We start from the raw sequence: 19,587 nt of genomic DNA on the forward strand, positions 1-19,587 counted from the left end.
ACTTGGGATTATTATTTTGCTAGAATTAAGATGCCATTTAATTTGTTGAGTTGCAAGAGAAAATATTTTTATCTTTTCAATGTGAATCTTGTTCATTTGTGCCATTATTTTAGAGCAGTTTTGTAGCATTTAATTCCATGTCAATTTTCAAAAATTTTAAGGCTTTTCACCTTGAGTAATTGCTTCAATCTTTAAATAAAATTAAGTGTTCAAAAATATTAGCTAATTTTATAATTACTACCCCATAAAAAACCATATCTAAAACTATGATTTAATTCAATTATTGATCTCATCAACATGTATTGCTTTTTAATTTTATAAATCATATTGGAAAAATCAGTGACGTTTCTTTGACCCAGAAGGTCATTGTTTATCAGATGCTAAGGTGAAAATGAAGGAAAGTACTTAAAGAGCTCGTCAAACGATTTAGATGACGGCTGAGGTGATTATAAAGCATAACATATATTCTTATTAGGCTTTTTTTTTTTAAGATTTTATTTATTTGAGAGGCAGAGTTACAGATGGAGACAGAGACAAGGGTTAGTACTTGTAAGGTGAAAAAAATACGAAGAATTAATTCTGCTTTTCTACAGGTTTAGGTTCTTTCCATCTAGTATATTTTAATTGTTGCTTTGTATCTATAAATAATGGAAAATTGAAAATCTAGGGAGGAGATCTTTCTCTTGCCATTTATGTAAATGGAGATTTGGTTTAATGTATTGATGATTAAGAGAGTATAAATCTTCAACATTTTAATGGGCATTTTACTACTAATGTATAAATAGGGACTGGGTTGTGGTATAGTGGGTTACGCTGTTGCCTGCAGTGTTTGCATCCCATGTGGACGCTGGTTCATGTCCTGACTGCTCCACTTCCAGACCAGTTCCTTGCTAATGGCCTGGAAAAGCAGCAGAAGACGGGCCAAGTATTTCGGCTACTGCACCCATGTGGGAGATTTGGAAGAAGCTCCTGGCTTCAGCCTGGCCCAGCCCTGGCCGTTGTGTCCATTTGGGGAATGAACAAGATGTAATACATTTCTTTCTCTCCCCCTCCCTCCTTTCCTCTTTCCTTCTCTCCCTCCTCCACCCTCTCTCTTTCTGTAAATCTACATTTCAAATATAAAATCTTTTTAAAAAGTGTCTGAACTTTCCAAAATAAATGCATAAATACTGTGCATAAAGAAAAATTGATTATAAAATCAATAGCAATTATAATAAATTATACTATCTTTTATGACTGGGAAAAGATTCTGAATAAACAGATTGCCAAGCATTACACATTTTAGAACAAGACTTTTTTTTTTTTTTTTAAGATTTTTTAGTTATTTATTTGAAAGTCAGTTACAGAGAGAGGAGAGTCAAAGAGAGAGAGAGGTCTTCCATCCAAAGGTTCACTCCCCAATTGCCGCAACAGCTGGAGTTGAGCCTATGCAAAGCCAGGAGCCAGGAGCTTCTTCCGGGTCTCCTACGTGGTTGCAGGAGCCCAAGGACTTGAGCCATCTGGTACTGCTTTCCTAGGCCATAGAAGAGAGTTGGATCGGAAGTGAAGCAACCGGGTCTCGAACAGTGCCCATATGGGATGCCGGCACTTCAGGCCAGGGTATTAACCCACTGTGCCACAGTGCCAATCCCTAGAACTAGACTTTTAAGAACCTATTAAAAGCAGTGAATCTTAGCTTTTTTAATTTTTTTTTTTTAAATTTTATTTGTAGGGCTATGTTAGAGAGGGAGAGGCAAAGACCTTCCATTTATTGTTCACTCCCTAAGTGGCTGGATTAGGCCAAAGCCATTTGCCAGATTCCATCCAGGTCTCCCTCATGTGCAGCAGGGGCCCAAACATTTTGGCTTCCCAGATGTATCAGCAGGGAGCTGGATAGGAAGAAGAGCAGCCAGGAATCGAACCAGCGCTCATATGGGATATTGGCACTGCAGGTAGTCACTTAACCTGCCAGGACACAATGCCAGCCTGGGAATCTTAGCCTAAAAATATGTACATAGAAAGTTTTATATATAATTTAAAGTTCATGTGTATACTTCCTGTTTTCCATGGATCTTCATGCTAATAATAATACATGCTTGGTCCTCATTGTTTTGTTTATTGTACCTGAAGTGTCTTCCCAAGATATCCATATGGCTTCTTTCCTTGCCTCCATCTGTTTACTTTTCAGATGTCACCTGAGCAGAAAGGCGTTGTTTAACTATTCTTTCCTGGTCATCTCTATGAGCTTATCCTACTCGTTTTGCTTATCATTTGATGTTGATTTATTTCTTACTTACTTCTCTCTGCTGGATTATTAGCTGTTTGAGAGGAAGTTTTTATTTTTAAGATTGAATGATTATTTTGAAAGGCAGAGTTCCATCTGCTGGTTTACTGCCCAAGTGGTCACAACAGCTGGGACTGGTCCAGGACAAAGTCAGTGAGCCCAGAATGCCATCTGGGTCTCCCATATGAGTTGGGCAGGGCCCCAAGTACTTGGTCCATACTCTGTTGCCTTCAAACCAAGCACATTAGCAGGGATTTGGATTGGACATGGAGCAGCAAGGACCCAAACCAGCACTCCAGTATGGGATTCCACGTTGCGTGCAGCTGTTTAGCTCACTGTGCCATAATGCTGGCCTGGAGAGGAATTTTTATTTTCTTCACTGCTGTATCACTAATGTCTAGAATATCCCCTCATATACTGTAGGCATTTGATGAAAAACTTGTTGGACAAATGAATAAAGTAAATTTATCTGAAGATTAATTGTTGCTTAGGATGGCAAACATCTTTTGTTTTTTCCTATGTATTTTTAAATGTTATAGTTTTTTTTTAATATTTGACCATTTATATCTTCAGAACATTCTTTTGAGGGTTTTGAGATTCCTCAACATCACTGACATCAAGTGCTTTTTTTTTTTTTTAAGATTTATTTATTTGAAAGAGTTACAGAGAAAGGTAGAGACAGAGAGAGGTCTTCCGTCCACTGGTTCACTCCCCAAATGGCCGCAATAGCCAGAATTGAGCCGATCCAAAGCCAGGAGCTTCTTCCAGGTCTCCTGTATGGGTGCAGGGGCTCAAGGACTTGGGCTGTCCTCCGTTGCTTTCCTAGGCACATTAGCAGGGAGCTGGATCAGAAGTGGAGCAGCCAGGACACAAAGCAGAGCCCATATGGGATGCCAGCACTGCAGGCTGGGGCTTTAACCCGCTGTGCCACAGTACTGGCCTTGGACACCAGTTCTTAAACCCATATTACAAAGTATGCATAAGTTGTTAGTTGTGGCAAGTTTTTGTTTGATAAATTACTGGATTTATTCCATATTTGTATTGGAATTGATATCTTTTTACAGGTTTCATTGTTTGCAGAACTTTTCAATGAAATGCTTCAAAGAGATTTTGGCGTCAGAATATATAAATCATTATTGTCTCTTCCTGAGAAAGAGGACAAGAAAGAGAAGGATAAGAAAAGCAAAAAAGATGATCGAAAAGAAAAAAGAGAAGAAAGAGACGATGAAACTGATGAGCCAAAACCAAAACAGAGAAAATCAGGAGATGATAAAGATAAAAAGGAAGATAGAGATGAAAGGAAGGTATGTAATTATTTCCATGATTGGCAACCTGATTTAGATGTTCTGAATGTGTGTTATTATAAGAATTGTTTAATGTGAAATTATTTCAAGAAAATTTAATGAGCTTAATGTTTTCCTGTTTTAGTCATTTAATGTTTGGTGAAGTATCTTGGTTCATTTTAAGGCATTTTAAATTACAGAAAGAAGATAAAAGAAAAGATGATTCTAAAGATGATGATGAAACTGAAGAAGATAATAATCAAGACGAGTATGATCCAATGGAAGCAGAAGAAGCTGAAGATGAAGAAGATGGTATAATTCAAGTTTATTTAGTATTCTTTGGGATTAAAATGGTGACTGTATCACTGAAATTTGTGTAATTTTATTTTTTCTTGGAGTAAAACCATTAAAATTCTCTAGTAGAAGTACTTTTTTTAAACTAAAAGTATGGTTATATTAAATGGTTCTTTTATTTATTTACAGGTGAGCAGGTTGCTTTAAGACATTATTTTATGTCCCATGCGTACATAGTTAGTAATTCTTCAACTTGAGAAAATTGTTAAATGTGGTTCTTAACCTGTGTCATGAAAGTTATGACAGTCCCTGTTGTTTTAGAGAATAGCTTCCATCTCCTGGGTCACTCCACAAATAGCTATAACAGTTGAGGCTGGGGTTGGGCCAGGCCAAAGCAAGGAGCCAGGAACTTAATCTAGGTCTCCCATTGTAGGCAGGATCCCGATTACTTGAGCTGTCACATGCTTCACATGGTGCGCATTAGGGTGCTAAAGCTGGGGCTTGTACTCACCCGCTTCCATAGGAGATGTGGGTGCTCTGAGTGGCATCTTGTCCACTGTGCTGATGCCCACTCCCATTTGCTTGGGTTTTGTTTTGATTTTTTAAAATATTTTTTAATGAAGAATCTCTTAATGGAAAAGAGTACATATATCTAGAGTTTAAAGATTAGTAATAGGGGCAGGCATTTAGACTGGCAGTGTAGATGCCCATATCCCACATCAGAGTATCGAGGCTCACTGGCTCCAGCTCCTAACTCCAGTTTCTTGCCAATGCAGACCCTGGGAACTGGTAGTTTGGCTCAAGTGACTGAGTTCCTGCCGTCCATGTGAGGACTGATTGGGATTGACTTCCTGGATCCTGTCTTTGGCCTTGTCCATTCTCGGCTATTGTGCACATTTGGCAAGTGAACCAACAGATGGGACTTCTCTTTTCTTTTTTTTTTTGACAGGCAGAGTGGATAGTGAGAGAGAGAGAAATGTCTTCCTTTTTGCCGTTGGTTCACCCTCCAATGGCCGCTGCGGCTGGCACATTGCGCTGATCTGAAGCCAGGAGCCAGGTGCTTCTCCTGGTCTCCCATGCGGGTGCAGGGCCCAAGCACTTGGGCCATCCTCCACTGCCTTCCCGGGCCATAGCAGAGAGCTGGCCTGGAAGAGGGGCAACCGGGATAGAATCCGGCGCCCCAACTGGGACTAGAACCCGGTGTGCCGGTACCACAAGGCGGAGGATTAGCCTGTTGAGCCACGGCACCGGCCAAGGGACTTCTCTTTTCTATCTTTCCTCTCTCTATTGCTCTGCCTCTCAAATAAATTACATTTAAAAAATATTCATTTATATAAGAGGCAGAGTTATAGACAGAGGGAGAGACGGAGAAGTCTTCCATCTGCTGGTTCACTGCACAAATGGCTGCAGCAGCCAGGGCTGGACTGATATGAAGTGAGGAGCCAGGAGTTTCATCTGGTTCTCCCACATTGGTACAGGACCCAAGCACATAGGCCATCTAATGCCATTTTTCCAGGCCATTAGCAGGGAGCCGGATCAGAAGTGAGGCAGCCGGGGCTTGAACTTGTGCTTCAGATGGTGGCTTAACCTGCTGCGTCACAGTGCTAGCCCCACCTCATCTTATTTAAAATTGCCACTTTTTTCCCTGTCTCCAGCAAGAGTTCTGGTTCCTCCTTATCCTACTTCTTCTTTCCCACAGAATTTACCACCTATTGTTACTATATGGTATTTACTTATTTTGCATATTGACTGCCTTCCTCCCACTTGTATATAAGTTCTCATGTAAGAAAGATTTTTCTTCGTTTTTGGCTCATATATTCCAAATCTCTGGAATATATAAATATCTAAATAGACTCTCTACTTAATACTTGTTGAATAACATAATCTGCAAGGCCAAATAAAATGGTAGGATTGTAATTCTTTTCTGTTTGTTTCCCTGGTATTTCTAGGGAAAGTTGTTGATTTTTTATGGTTTATTTACATTTTTTTTTAAGGCAGAGTTAGGGGTCAGCACTGTGGCATAGCAGGTAAAGCTACCACATGCAGTGCTGGCATCCCATCTGGGTGCCAGTTCAAGTTCTGGCTGCTTCACTTCCAGACCAGCTCTCTGCTATGGCCTGGGAAAGCAGTAGAAGGTGACCCAAGTTCTTGGGCCCCTGCACCCGTGTGGGAGACCCGGAAGAAGCTCCTGGCTTCAGATCAGTACAGCTCCAGTCATTGTGACCAGTTGGGGCATGAACCAGCAGATGGAAGACCTCACTCTGCCTCTCTTCTCTCTCTGTGTAACTCTGACTTTCAAGTAAATAAATAAATCTTAAAAAAAAAAAAAAAATAAGGCAGAGTTAGAGGGAGAGAAGTGGGAGGGGAGAGAGAAATCATCTATCCCACTGGTTTATTCCTCATAAGGCTTCAGTAGCCTAGTCTGGGCCAGGAACTTCATCTGGGTCTCCTGTGTGAATTGCAGGGGCCCAGGAACTTGGACCCTTCTACTGCTTTCCTTGGTGAATTAGGAGGGCACAGAATTCTAAGTGGAACTGCCGGGATGTGAACCCGTGCTCACATGGATGCCTTCATTGTAGGCAGCAGCTTAACCTCCTACACCAAAATGTGGGCTCCAGTGTTGTGGTTTAATTGTTTTTTTCATACTTTATTTTTTTAATTTATAGATTTCTCTATTTGAAAGACACATTACAGTTTAATTTTTATTTTATTTTATTTATTTGAGACAGAGACAGTGCTCCTATCCACTGGTTTACTCCCAAAATGCCCACAGTGGTCAGGACTGCTCTGGGACAAAGCCAGTAGCCAGGAACTTAGTCCAAATTAAGTCTCACTTGAGTGGCTGGAACTCAGTTACTTGAGTTAGCAGTTGGAGCCAGGTACCAAACCCAGATACTCTGATAAGGAACACAGGCATCTTAACTGATAAGTCAAATATTTTAAAATACCGGGTGAATATTTGGTCTAGTTATTAAGCTGCTGCTTGGGATGACAGTATCCCATATCAGAGTGCCTATGTTCAAATCACAGCTCTAGCTTCCTTCTAATGTGCACCCTGGGAGGCAACAGATGACGGCTCAAGTAATTGGTCCCTGCTACCCACATGAGAGTCTTGAATTTTAGTTTCTGGCCAGCTTTGGCCGGGCTGAGCCCTGTATATGGGCATTTGGAGAGTAAATCACAAGTTAGGAGATTTGCTCTGTATCTTTCTGACTAAAATTTAAAAAAAAAAAAAAAAAAAAAGCTTTTTAAAATTATTAGTGTATTGAAAGAGCTGCTAAGTAACTAATACTTTCATAAAATTCGTGAAAGAATGATGTGTTAGTTTGCTAGAGCTGCTGCCGAAAGTACTGAATGAACTGAAATTCATCTCACAACTTTGTAGGTAAGGTCTGTAATCACAAAGTCAGCAGGATCGGTTCCTTCTGAACACTGTGAGGAAATGGTTTGTTTCAGGCCTCTCTTGGCTTGTCCATAGCCATCTTTTCCCTACATCTTTTACATTGTCTGTCGCTGTACAAATTTTCCCTTATGGCATCAGTCATTGAATTATAGCCTACCCTCATGACCTCATTTCACTTAATTACCTCTGTCTAGACCCTGCTTCCAGATAAGATGGTGGGACTAGGGCTTCATTTGCCATTTTTTACTATTCTGGCTGTTTTCCTTTTTGGCTTTTAGAAATGAATGTTTCTCTTTTTAAATTTGTGGTATAATTTTTAATTTTATATATATATTTTGAAAAATGTCCTTCAAATATTTATGAAATTAAGTTCCTTTAATTCAGTAAATTCAGTTTTTTTCTGCTCTCTTTATAAATATCTTATGTTGTTCTTTGTTTCTTATAACATTCAAACTAAACTATTATTACTTTTAAAATATTTCTTTGCTATTTTGTCATTTGAAAACTGTTTCCTAAAGAAAGTAGATTTAGTCTCAACAGTTGTTGAAAATATCCATATTAAGGAGTGTCTTGCTGCTATTAAATTTATTTTGTAGATCGTGATGAGGAAGAGATGAATAAACGAGATGACAAAAGAGATATTAACAGATACTGCAAAGACAAGCCCTCTAAAGACAAGGTATTTATTGAATACTATTTTTTTCTTTTTAAAGATTTATTTATTTGAAAGCTAGAGTTACAGATAGACACAGAAAGAGGTCTTCCATCCACTGGTTCACTCCCCAAATGGATGTGGCAGTCAGGAGCCCGGAGCTTCTTGTGGGTCTCCCATGTGGGTGCAGGGTCTCAAGCACTTGGGCCATCTTCTGCTTTCCCAGACCATAGCAGAGAGCCGGATCGGAAGCATAGCAGCTGGGTCTTGAACCAGTGCCCATATGGGATGCCAGCACGGCAGGGGTTGGCTTTTCCTGCTATGCCACAGCACCAGCCCCTACATTCTTTCTTTAAAAAGATGGATTTATTTATTTGAAATGCAAAGTTACAGCGTGAGAGAAATCTTTCATCTGCTGCTTCACTCTCCAAATGGCCAAAGTGGCTGGGGTTGGGTCCAGCTAAAGCCGGGAGCCTGGAACTCCATCTGGGTCTTTTATGTAGGCGGCAGGGACCCAAGCATTTGGGCCATTCTCTGCTGCTTTCCCACGTGCATTAGGGGGCTGCATTGGCAGTGAACTTCAGTTGGTACCCTAACTGGTATTCATATGGGATGCGGGCATTGCAGGCAGTTTGGCTCAACTCCCTGTGCCATGACTCTGGCCCTGAATAATACATTCTTCATAATATGAATATTTTCATAACATACATATAAGCTTGCTAAACAACATGGTCATGAAGTTACTAGTCCTTTTATGTTCATGTATTACTAGTAGGTAAGATTCAGTCAGTTGGTAAACAGGCACGTGGCTCAGTGATTAATAAGACAACCCTTGGGACGCCTGCATTCTGCTTCGGAGTGCATGGTTCAAGTCCTAGCTGTGTTTGATTCTAGCTTCCTGCTGATGCCCACCATAAGAGCAGCAAAACAGATGATCAACAGCTTGGGTCACTGCTGTCCATGTGAGAGACACAAATTGAGTTCTATGCCCCTGGCTACAGTCTGGCCAGCCCCTACTATTGTGGAGCATTTAGGAAGTAAACTAGTGGATGGAGGAGCGATGTCTGTCTCTGCTTTTCAAATAAAATGAAGATGTATTTGTTGCTACGTCAGATAATCAAGGTCTGGTTTCTTTCTCCCATATTTATATACCAAATCAACTAATAATAGCTTCAATGAGGCAAAGGCCTTTGACATTCCTATTGTATTTATGGACACACTCCCAATTCCTCACTTTCAAGAGTAAAAAATTATATATGTTTTGTCTTCTGCATTTTCTTTAGGAAAAAGAAAAGACTCAGATGATCACAGTTAACAGGGATCTGTTAATGGCTTTTGTCTATTTTGATCAAAGCCACTGTGGTTACCTTCTTGAAAAGGATTTGGAAGAAATACTTTACACTCTTGGACTACATCTTTCTCGGGCTCAGGTAATCTGTCTTGTGAATATTTTAAATGGAAGAGTATTTTTTTAGTAATTCCTTAAAAAGTTGTCCTTTAAATAAATTCATTTAATTCTATAGATTGGTTTGTATCCTTTTAATCTACATACGTTGGTGTATAAAAGCAACATAATACTAATTGTGTTGGCTAAGGCTAATTATAATACAGTCAAGCATACAAAAATGTATAAAGTGAAGAAGTTAGAAGTCTCTTCTTCCTTTTCCACTGTGATATTCTATTTCTCAGATCTAATAACCTTTTAGACCTTTTTGTTAAGTAACTCAGATATACGTGATAGTTCCATTTTTAGAATACATGAACTCATTCTACACATATTGATACCTGTTTTCATTCAATTTGTTATGGTCTTTATACCATGAAAATAAAGACCCACCTCATTCTTTTTATTTCATTATATGGATGGTCTAATTAAACTAGTCCCTATTGCTGATAGTTTCTGGAGCTATAAATTATGCTATATAAATATTGTATGTTTCAGTATTTCTTAATATGTGTTAGTATTTTTATTTAATTATTTGAGACGTAGAGTTACAGGAAGAGAGAAGGAGGGACAGAAAAGGTCTTCTATCTGCTGGTTCACTCCCCAGATGGCTGCAATGGCTGGAGCTGGGCCGACTGAATGCCAGGAATGAGGAGCTTTTTCAGGCCTCCCATGCAGGTGGAGGGGCCCAAGGACTTGAGCCATCTTCCACTGCTTTCCCAGGCCAAGCAGAGAACTGGGTTGGAAGAGGGGCAGCTGGGATTTGAACTGGCATCTGTATGGGACGTTGGCATTGCAGGCAGAGGCTTAGCCTAACTATGCCACACCACCAGCCCCTCAGTGTTTCTTTTCAACAATGGAATATTTTTCAAATGATAACTTGGAGAAAATGCTTAAAAGCATAGCTCTCTAATTGAGTGGGAATGGAGACCTGAAAAACCTTTCTGTGAATGTTAGTCATGCATGAAAATTAGAACTGCTGTTGGGGCCAGTGCTGTGGCGCAGTGGGTTAAAGCCTTGGCCTGAAGTGCCAGCATCCCGTATGGGCGCCCATTCTAGTCCTGGCTGTTCCTCTTCTGATCCAGCTCTCTGATATGGCCTGGGAAAGCAGTAGAACATGGCCCAAGTTCTTAGACCCCTGCACCCACGTGGGAGACCTGGAAGAAGCTCCTGGCTTCGGGTTGGCACAGCTCCAGCCGTTGCAGCCATCTGGGGAATGAACCAGTGGATGGAAGACCTCTCTCTATAACTCTTTCAAATAAAATAAATCTTTAAAAAAAAAAAAAAAAAAAAGAGCCGCTGTTTCAGGAAAGTCAATCTTTTTGTTTACTTGAACAACAGGTAAAGAAACTTCTTAATAAAGTAGTGCTCCGTGAATCTTGCTTTTACCGGAAATTAACAGACACCTCCAAAGATGAAGAAAATCATGAAGAATCTGAATCACTGCAGGAAGATATGCTAGGTTTGAGTATATTAAGGTCTTACTTTTTTGTTGATAAATTATTAGAGATGAAAAAAATAATAGTGTTTTATATTATAGGAAACAGGTTGTTACTTCCAACACCGACAGTAAAGCAAGAATCAAAGGATTTGGAAGAAAATGTTGGCCTCATTGTGTACAATGGTGCAATGGTAGATGTAGGAAGCTTGTTGCAGAAGTTGGAAAAGAGTGAAAAAGTAAGAGCTGAAGTAGAACAGAAGCTACAGTTACTTGAAGAAAAGACAGGTAAGGGACAGCGTAGGTATGTCAATACTTTTTACCGCCCTGTTAGGAGATATATATGTATAGATACAAGTATTGATTCCGAAATGTTTAACCTTTTTTCATGGTGTTGTATAAACTTGTGATGTGTGCAGGTCTGTCTGTCTATGTAAGTCAATAGCTGAGTGTACTTGTCAAAGGCTGCGACTTCACACTTTCTGGCGGGAGGCCCTGCACTGCCTGCACAGGGCAGCGGGGCTGTCTGCTGTCTGGGCTGCACCTCAGCACGGAACTCCATTGACTGTGCCAAATCTTCAACTCTCCATATAAGACCTGGGGGCAGAGCAGCAGCAGATCCTGACACAGTCTCCAAGTTATATTTTAATTCCATTTTTCCATGACCTTTTGTAAAGGTCCACACTGCTTATACTTGTCCATAACCTGGCATTTAATGCACATAATGTAACTTTTGATCATTTCTGCTTAAGGTTTGAAATCACTTTTGCTTTATAAGAAAATCTTAGCTATTCATGTATATTCTCAGATTAATTTGCTCTGTCTCTTCCTTTCTAATTCTGTGTAACTACTTCTTTTAGTCTAAATAACCATCTGAAAATGGAACCTGGGTTTTGAATTAATACTCGTTAATGTTTTAATGAATTCTTCAGTGTGGTTTGCAATTGATTTTTATAAGTATATATACATCTTAGTTCCATAACTCTGAGTTGAATTAGAGACAAAATGGTGAATTTTGGATCTTTTCTTTAAATAGATGAAGATGAAAAAAACATACTAAGTTTGGAGAATTCCAACAAAAGCCTCTCAGGTGAACTCAGAGAAGTTAAAAAGGACCTTAGTCAGTTACAAGAAAACTTAAAGGTTTCAGAAAACATGAACTTGCAATTTGAAAATCAACTGAATAAGACAATCAGAAACTTATCTACAGTAATGGATGAAATCCACACTGTTCTGAAGAAGGTTAGAAATTTTAACATTGTTATGGTTTACTTCAATGTTTTAAGTGTTTCTGGTATTATTTTAATGATAAACGTTTAGTGGTTTTGTTGTAGAAGTAAATAATGGTAGTGTAAGTCCTTTAGGAGATTCAAAAGTGACTTTCCAAAGATAATATTTTCCTAAAACTTATTTCACTATGATTTATACGTACAGATTTTTAAAAAAGATTTATTTATTTGAAAGGTAGAGTTAGAGGGATACGGAGATCTCCCATCCACTGGTTGACCCTCCAGGTGGCCAGGGCTGGGCCAGGCTGAGGCCAGGAGCCTGAAACTCCATCTGGTTCTCATGTCGATGGCAGGGACCCAAGCACTTAGGCCATCTGCTGCTGCTTTCCTAGGTGCATGAGCTGGATCAAAAGTGGAGCAGCCAGAGTTTGAACCAGTGCTCATGGGATGCTAGTGTGTCAGGTGGTAGCTTAAACCCACTGTGTCACAACAACATCCCTTATGTGTATAAACCTCTTGAAGCAAATTTTTTTCTTCTTCTTTGAAAGATTTTGAGAGCTAGAGTTAAAGACAATGAGAGAGAGAGGGAGAAAGGTCTTCTATCCACTGGTTAGCACCCCAAATGGCCAGAGCTGGGTCGATCTGGAGCAAGTAGCTTCTTCTGGGTCTCCCACGCAGGTGCAGAAGCCCAAGTGCTTGGGCCTTCCCATGCTCTAGGTAAGCTGGATCAGAAGAGGAGCAGCCAGGACTAGAACTGGCATCCATATGGGATGTTGGCACTGCAGGCAGAGGATTAACCTAGTGCACCACAGGGCTGGCCCCAGCAAATTTTCAATTTCTTTTAGAACCAGAGAGTGAATTTGAACTTGGGGAAGATAAAAACATTTAAAAAAAAATTTTTTTGGGGCCGGCGCTGTGGCATAGCAGGTTAAAGCCCTGGCCTGAAGCGCCAGCATCCCATATGGGCGCCAGTTCTGTCCTCTTCCAATCCAGCTCTCTGCTATGGCCTGGAATAGCAGTAGAAGATGGCCCAAGTCCTTAAGCCCCTGCATCCATGTGGGAGACCCGGAAGAAGCTCCTGGCTTTGGATCAGCACAACTCTGACCATTGCCGTCAACTGGGGAGTGAACCAGCAGATGGAAGACCTCTCTCTATCTCTACCTCCCTTTCAAATAAATAAATCTTTTTAAAAAATAAAAAAAGATTTATTTGAAGGGGAGAGTAAGAGAGATCTTCCATCATTTGGTTACTCCTCAACTGGCTGCAGCAGCCAGATCTGGGTCAGACTGAATCCAGGAACCTGGAACTCCATTTAGATCCTCTGTGTTGACCAAGTAGTTGGGCCAGCCTCCTCTGCTTCAGGAGCAGGGCAGCCAGGAATCAAACCATCATTCTGATACGGGATGCAGGCATTGCAGGTTGCAGCTTAGCTTACTATGCTACCATGTGGACCCCAAAATTATTTTCTCAGAAGTGGTATTATTGGATAGAATTGAGGAAAATTTCTTTGATACCAAGATATTGGAATTATCAATATTATCACTTAAAAAAATTAAACAGTAAACCATTATAAACTAACTTCAGAGTAACATCAGAGAATCTAATTGTAATCTTTTGCCTTATTCTTTTATAGGATAATGTAAAGATTGAAGACAAAGATCAGAAATCCAAGGAAAATGGTGCAAGTGTATGATAAAATGTGCTGTAGTAATGAGGAATGGTGTTAAATAATGTAATATAAAAAATCATGACATAAGAATGTTTGAAGGTGATGCATGTTTGATTTTAGTAGTATAAATATGTTAGCTCAAATGATGTATAAAGTTTTATCAATGTGTGTCTGCTTTTGAAAATTGCTTGTAATTCCTAGCATCTGAATTATTAAACACTCCTTGAGTGAAATAATTTTGCATTGCAAAATGTTTTAGGATGAACTTTGTTATAGTTTTAACCCCAATAAAGTTCATCAGTTTAATTGACAGTAGTATTTACTTATGAAATATTGGTTATGAAGGTGCCTAGAAAAATTTAATTTATTTATAGAATTATTAGTTTTTAAATTTTTTAGTCCATCTTTTAAAATTTCAGTATAAGTCATAAAGTAGCATGATCCTTAAGTTTTCCAAGCTTTTTGAACCAGAAATTTTTTTTACTTTTCACTAAAAGATGCCTTTAATTACTGAAATTCCCTAAAAGCATTCAGTAAAAATTCAGTTCATCCAAAAGACAGTATATCAGAAAGTAAAAAAAGTAACAATTAGTATTGTCACTGTATATATTAGGCTTTACATAAAAATAGTCTTGTTGTTAATATTAATAGTTTCAGTTAATTGTTCTACTTTCCAAGAATAGTATCTACATTACTTTGTTTGTCAAATGTACAGTTTAGTATCAAGCCATTAGATGTCAGTATGATGCTTTAAGTCTTTAATTAAAAATAATTTTTTATTAGTCTGTGTACTTCCTTTAGGAATATTAATAGATACTTAACTGTTCAGTCAAAAGTAGGAAATGCAATTTATTCTAAAACAATGGTACTTTATAAGGGCTGAACTTACCCCACAAGGAACATTTGGCAATGTCTTGAAATATTTTTGTCATAGTTGGCTGGGTGCTCCTGGCATCTGGTTGGTAGAGGCCAAAGATGTTGCTAAACATAATGTGATACATAGAACAGCTCCCACAAAATGGAATTATCCAGCTCCAGATGTCCGTAGTGCCCAGGTTAACAAACCTGTTCTAAAAGATTATTCCATTTACAGTTAAGTGATGTTTTGTCTTTGAAGTTTTACTTGGTAACTCTTATTGGAGTGTTTTTGCTGTCATAAAAAGAATCTAGAATTTCACTTTGTTTTACTTCATTTTCATAGAATAGCAGCTAGGTATTCCAAATTAGGTGAATGAGAATGTAAAGTGCCATGTTATATGTATCTTAAAAGGAATTCACATGGCTCTTAACTAAAAAATGGATTAAAATAACCTCAAATTCTTTCAAACGTGTTTTTGTCTTAAGCTGCCATTTCTGGTCTTAGGGCTTATTGAACCTCTTCAAAGCCAGATTACTGACTGTTGATTATATAGTTACTATATAAACATTTCTATATTTTTAAGGCAGGTAGTGGGCCCAGTGCTTAAGACACTGCAAGGGAAATTCGCATTCCAGTTTGGAGTGCCTGGGTTTATGTCCCAACTCTGCTTCCAGTTCAGCTTTCTGATGCATACCCTGGAAGAAGCCATGGTAGGCCAGGCTCCTGACTTTGGCATGGCCCAGCCACCACTGTAGGCCTTTGGGGCGTGAGCCAGTGGATGAAAGGTCTGTAACTAAAACAGCAATGACATCGTAAAAATTAATTAAAAAAACAGTAATGACAGCGTTCCTTGATAGCGTATCTTTATTTTTATTTGAAAGGCAGAGATCTTTATCCACTGGTTCATTTCCTAAATGCCCAGTACAGCCAGGGCTGTGCTAGGCTAAAGCTGTAAGCCAGGAACTCAATTGAAGTGGCAGGGTCCCAAGTACATGAGCCATCACCTGCTGCTTCCCGGAGTGTACATTAGTAGGAAGTGGGCACCTGAAATAGGCAGTCCCGTTCGGAATGCAGATGTCCCATACAGTAACCTAACTGCTGAACCAAATGCACACTGCAGAGTTTGTTGTTGTTATTTCGTTTTTAAGATTTTAAAGGACAGAGCTCCTTTGCTTACTAGTTCACTCCTCAAGTAACTACAACAGCCTGGGCTCGGTCAGGCCAGTATTGGGAACAAGGAACTCCATCAGGTCTCCCACGTGGGTGATAGGGACTCAGGTGGTTGAGTCTTCATCTGCTGCCTCCCGGATGCATTAGTACAGAACTGGATCGGAAGTGGAACAGCCAGGACTCAAACTGCACTTGAATACAGGGTGCGAGTGTTGCAAGCACAGATTAACTCGCTACTTACAACACTGGCATCCCATATCAGAGCGCTGGGTCAAGGCTGGCTGCTCTCCTTCCCATCCAGCTCCCTGCTAATGCGCCTGGAAAAACAGCAGCAAATGACTCAAGTACTTGGGCCTTTGCCACTCACATAGGAGACCCAGAAGTTCCAGGCCCCTGTTTTCAGCCTGCCCCCCCCCCCCCCCCCCCGCTGTTGTGGCCATTTGGAGAGTGAAACAGAGGATGGACCCCATCTTTCTCCCTTTCTCTGTTACTCTGCTTTTCAAATAAGGTTTTGAAAAAAAAAAAAAAATTATTTGAAGGGTAGAGTGACAGAAATGGGGAGACAGGTTTTCCATTTGCTGGTTCACTCCCCAAATGGCCACAAGGGCTGGGGCTGGGCTAGGCCAAAGCCAGGAGCCAGGAACTCCATCTGGGTCTCCCACATGGATGCAGGGTCCAAGGACTCAGGCCATTGCTTTCCTAGGCACATTAGCAGGGAGCTGGATCCATGACTCCAACTGGCACCCACATGGGATGCTGGTGTTGCAGGTGGCCGCTTAACCCTTTCCACCACAACACCAGCACTCTCAAGTAAGATTTTTTTTTAATGTTTCCTAACCAGTACCTATTGTATAACTGATTGGAATTAGCAGTGACTAACATTGTTTATTCACAGATGGAATTCTCTGATTTTTCTCAAGTATGTATACCCCTTAAAGTTTAAGGCACTTTCACCCTAAAAGACTAAAACCTTAAAGTCTTATACCTTGGTTTAATCCATAAGATCATTTTCTTAAAGAGTAAGCCGAATTCTGTTGTAAGATGCAAGAATCATCACACCTGAAGCATCAAGAGAGTAGAAGCCTAGCAGAGAATTTGTGCTTCAGTTTTGGAAGTGAATTTGATGAACCATCACAAGTTACAATAGAACTGCTTGAAATAAATTATCCCAGCTCTGTTTTATTGATAAAATTTTAGACTCTGGTACCAGAACATTTAAAACTATATTTTGGAGAAGCAAAAGCCTTTCTCCTCTGAAAATATCCAGCAAGGTTAAGCCATAGAGAGGTGATTGAGCAGAAAGTGCTTAGCAGAAGAGTCAGAATTGACTGCTCACATTCAAATAACTTAGTAGACTTGAAAAATCTCAGAAGTGCTTTTGGTATTAATCTAGTAACATCTGCTTTTGGATGACAGATTTTTATAGGTTTGTTGAATGCTTTTATATAATAACTTCAGTTTATAGTTGAAAAAAATTGTGTGCCAACGATTCCAAAAACATAGTGGCAAGACTAACCAAAGCCAACTCTGTGCTTGTCCCACCTCACCTTTCTTGTGTGAGCAGAGTGAGACCTGACTAATCCAGTCACCATCCATAATTCCTTGGAAAGCGTGGTCTCAGCATAAGTGGAAGTCTAAAATATTTTAAGACAACAGGTTAGTTGATGCCCTTATCTGTGTCCTAAGTCACTGGTCTTTCCCCACTGCTGGAAGTGGGTCCAAGCTGTAGCACTTGCTGTGGCTACACATGGGCAAGCCAGAGGAAATTCTTAAAAACACCCAGCAGGCAGACTTCCCAGAGTCAGGGTCCTGGCCCACTCTTTAAAAAGCCGTTATCTAAAATAGGATTGGGGGCAAAGAGAGATGTTTAACAGGTGTTAGTAGAGGCCAGCAGAGGGCATATAGCAACAGTTCTGACACTCTGAGGGGCGTGTCCTGGGCCATCATGCCACGGTCTTTTGGGGTCACCTACTCTGGGCAAGTTACCTGAAATACTGAAGGTGTATTTGGATTGTTACAGAGGACGAAGGTTCCCTTTGGAGCAAGTGCGCTACTGGGTGATGGCAGTCTGTTTTCTTTACCCCAGGCACCTGTGCTTGGGGACTTAGAGTCAGGTTGTGTATATTGGGCCCTCCCCTGAGGGGCTAGCAGGGAGCAGCAGGACAGTTCCAGCTGCACCTACCAAGGCCACCTGAGTGTGTTCTTCTTTGCCCAGTAGCCACCTGCACTGGAAGGAGCAGCTTGTTGTCTGCAGCCATGACGGTCAGATGTTGGCTTCTGGGCTGTGAAGCTGCAGCTGTGCAGGGGCTGCAGCAGTTACCTCCTCCACACAGCATTTGCCCTCGCAGTTCCATCCTTCATCCTCACGGGAGGCCGAAGGAGGAAGGCCTTCTAATGCCTCCCCGCCCTGTCAGCGTGGACCGTGGCTAGCCAGGGAACGAACATCCTTTACTGACAGATTGGAGCTTCAGTTCTGGGGGCTGCAGGTTCACCACCAGGCTTTGGCAATGGCTGGAATCCCTGCAAAAACATCATTTTTCAGGCCGGCGCCGCGGCTCACTAGGCTAATCCTCCGCCTTGCGGCGCCGGCACACCAGGTTCTAGTCCCGGTCGGGGCACCGGATTCTGTCCCGGTTGCCCCTCTTCCAGGCCAGCTCTCTGCTGTGGCCAGGGAGTGCAGTGGAGGATGGCCCAAGTGCTTGGGCCCTGCACCCCATGGGAGACCAGGAGAAGCACCTGGCTCCTGGCTTCGGATCAGCGCGGTGCACCGGCCACAGCACACCAGCCGCGGCGGCCATTGGAGGGTGAACCAACGGCAAAGGAAGACCTTTCTCTGTCTCTCGGTCTCACTGTCTACTCTGCCTGTCAAAAAAAAAATTTTTTTTTTCTACATAAAACTGAATCAAAGAGGATGTCAGAGTTGAGAAAGGGCCTCCCATAAACCATCTCAGCGGGGCTGAGCAAAGGGGGTTCTGGGTGCCATCCTTGTCACAAGGAGGGCAACTGGGACCCTTGCCATATCCACCTGCCTGACAGCCTTTGCTGCCCCATCTGCCGGTGCCCTTCCAGGCTGGCCTGATGTCTCACGTCACTGAACCCTCTACCATTTTTGGTTCCTTCACACAGGCTCCAGCCCTGCAGCACAACACCTGGTTTCAAATCTCTGGAAGCTGCCAGCACCCCTAACTCTTGGAGTTCTATAACCTCCAAGACCAACACCATGTGTGCTGTGCCAATGTCTGCAACCAGCGGGGTGAACTGGAAGCTCCATCACGAAGAGCCAGCCTTGCAAGACCTTAAGCAATTCCGCCCTTCTAGGCCTGTGTTGCGGCAGTGACAGGAGAGGCGCTGTTGAGGCGGGAGCCTCCAGAGCCTCTCTGCCATCATCTCCCTCAACATGCCTTTTGTCTTTTTAGCTAGGGCCAATTTTAAGGGGCGAGTCCGTGGGAATGAACTGGGAGTTTCCCAGGGTCTCATGCAAATCACCCAGGCATCCCCCGGGCCCCTGTGGACTGAACCAATGACATCAAATGTAGTGAGAGCTGCCCAAGTACCCTCAGATCTCACAGCGGTTCAGGCTGGGTTGTGAGACCCCACACCACTTTCGCACTCAGCACCCAGGTGCAACCACGAGCTGAGCTGTCTGTTGTGAACCTTCCTGAAAGTTAACCAGTAGAAGGGAAGGAGGCCAGAGAGACTCACCAAGCCGATGTCTGGGTGGGGCTCCGGTTCCGGCTCCAGGCTGTGGGTCAGACTCAGCACTTCACAGGGTGAGCCCAGCAGATAGCAGGCTCAACGCGTGGCAGGCCAGTGGTCCACTGAGGTGCCCACAGGGCTCTGGAGCAGGGTCCCAACCTGGTCCTTGTGCTAAAGCCAAGAGGCT

The 19,587-nt window shown here is 41.6% G+C and overlaps 1 protein-coding gene across 4 annotated transcripts in view; it reads left to right on the forward strand.

The window, feature by feature from the left end:
* Positions 1-14,979, forward strand: part of CCAR1 (cell division cycle and apoptosis regulator 1) — a 57,446-nt gene extending 42,467 nt beyond the window's left edge. For all 4 annotated transcript variants that reach the window (XM_062214795.1, XM_062214794.1, XM_062214793.1 and 1 more), the window contains exons 18-25: positions 3,328-3,567; positions 3,747-3,858; positions 7,840-7,922; positions 9,179-9,325; positions 10,681-10,801; positions 10,880-11,065; positions 11,814-12,019; positions 13,640-14,979. In XM_062214795.1, the coding sequence (XP_062070779.1) occupies positions 3,328-3,567; positions 3,747-3,858; positions 7,840-7,922; positions 9,179-9,325; positions 10,681-10,801; positions 10,880-11,065; positions 11,814-12,019; positions 13,640-13,699 (1,155 nt within the window). In that variant the 3' untranslated portion in view covers positions 13,700-14,979. The remainder of the gene's footprint in view (positions 1-3,327; positions 3,568-3,746; positions 3,859-7,839; positions 7,923-9,178; positions 9,326-10,680; positions 10,802-10,879; positions 11,066-11,813; positions 12,020-13,639) is intronic.
* Positions 14,980-19,587: the final 4,608 nt, after the last annotated feature.

The sequence above is a fragment of the Lepus europaeus genome, chromosome 17, assembly GCF_033115175.1.
Source record: "Lepus europaeus isolate LE1 chromosome 17, mLepTim1.pri, whole genome shotgun sequence".
Lineage (NCBI taxonomy): Eukaryota > Metazoa > Chordata > Mammalia > Lagomorpha > Leporidae > Lepus > Lepus europaeus.